Source organism: Apaloderma vittatum, unplaced genomic scaffold (assembly GCF_000703405.1).
Source record: "Apaloderma vittatum isolate BGI_N311 unplaced genomic scaffold, ASM70340v1 scaffold25202, whole genome shotgun sequence".
In the NCBI taxonomy this organism is placed as follows: Eukaryota; Metazoa; Chordata; class Aves; order Trogoniformes; family Trogonidae; genus Apaloderma; species Apaloderma vittatum.
Genome location: NW_009704460.1, coordinates 1876 through 3328, shown reverse-complemented (window position 1 = coordinate 3328; position 1453 = coordinate 1876). Strand labels below are relative to the sequence as shown.

Below are 1453 nucleotides of genomic sequence, written 5' to 3'. Positions count from 1 at the left end.
CCCAACATCTTCATTGGTGACCTCAGTGACGGGGAGAGAGCACCCTGGGCAAGCCTGAGGATGGTTCCGAGCTGGGGGCAGCTGTTATACACCGGAGGGTTGTGCTGCTGTCCAGGGGAAGCTGGGCAGGCTGATGAAGTGGGCAGAGGGGCCTCATAGAGTTCAACCGGAGCAATGCCTAGTCCTGCCCTTGGAGAGGAACAGCCTCAGGCCCTGGTGCCTGGTGGAGAGCAGCTCTGGGGACAAGATCCTGGCACTCCTGGTGGGTAGGAACCTGAGCAGGCACCAGGCACATGCTCTTGTGGCTTGGGGCCACCAGACCGTGGGCCGTGCTGGGCCAAAAGGGATCGGGAGAGGAGCTCCTGCCCCTCTGCTCAGACACCTCAAGGTGCTGAGTCAGGTGCTGGGCTCCCCTGGTGCAGGAGAAAGGAGGATGTGCTGGGGTAAGTCCAGTGCATGGTGGTGGTGAAGGGACTGGAACATCTCTCGCACGAGGACAGGCTGGTAGAGCCTGGAGAGGAGATGGCTCAGGGTGGGGATCTCATCCATGTGTGTAAATCCCTCCTGGTGGAGAGCAGAGGAGATGGAGCCAGGCTTTGGGCATCCTCTCTCCATGCCCCTCCTGCCACCCCACAGGGTTCAACGTGGAGACCGTGGAATACAAGAACATCTGCTTCACTGTCTGGGACGTGGGTGGCCAGGATAAAATCCGACCCCTCTGGAGGCACTACTTCCAAAACACGCAGGTAGGCAGGGGCTGCTCTCTGCCTTGGTCGAGGGGCGCCTGCAGCCCACCTGGGATCACCTCCTCTTGTCCATGCAAGCTCCACCTGGCTTCTCCCACAGGGTCTCATCTTCGTGGTGGACAGCAACGACCGAGAGCGAGTGCAGGAGTCTGCTGACGAGCTGCAGAAGATGGTGAGTGATGGCAGGGGGGATTCTGGCAGGGAGGTGGGCATCCCCAAGCCCTCCTCCTGCTTGTCCGGCTCTGCAGAAGCTCCCGGATGCGTGTGAGATGAGACCTGGCTCTGCCCTGCCTGCAGCACGGAGCCGGGGGCACCCATCCGGAGACGGGCTTGGGGACCCAACAGCAACTCGTCTGCCAGGTGGAGGCTGCACCTGCAGGGATCCGAAGCGATCACAAGGGGAAAAGATGTCTGAGAAAATGTGGTTCTGGGTTTTATGTAGTCAGATCTTTGCTAGGCAAGCACCCAGGACACAGAGGGAGAGGGAACAGCATCCAGAAATGGGGTCCCAGAGCCAGGCTGTGAGGTGGGGGTCATTGATTCCTCAGTGCAGCTGCCTGTGGGGCATTGAGCATCCCTGAGGAGGGCAGCTGGCACAGAGCAGAGCGTGTCACAGCCTGGGAAGGGGGAGAAGGGACACCTGGTGCCTGCTCGCCTTTGTTCGGGGAGAGTCATGCCTGCTCATTGTGCTATCCCCGCGCTGGTCG

At 60.8% G+C, this 1453-nt stretch overlaps 1 protein-coding gene across 1 annotated transcript in view; it reads left to right on the top strand.

Annotated features, from left to right (window-relative positions):
* Positions 1 to 636: 636 nt before the first annotated feature.
* LOC104270638 (ADP-ribosylation factor 5) overlaps positions 637 to 1453 on the top strand; it is a gene marked incomplete at its 5' end in the record, with an annotated part of 1444 nt that continues 627 nt past the window's right edge. The window contains 2 exons of the mRNA XM_009865059.1: positions 637 to 746; positions 847 to 918. Of these exons, the coding sequence (XP_009863361.1) occupies positions 637 to 746; positions 847 to 918 (182 nt within the window). The remainder of the gene's footprint in view (positions 747 to 846; positions 919 to 1453) is intronic.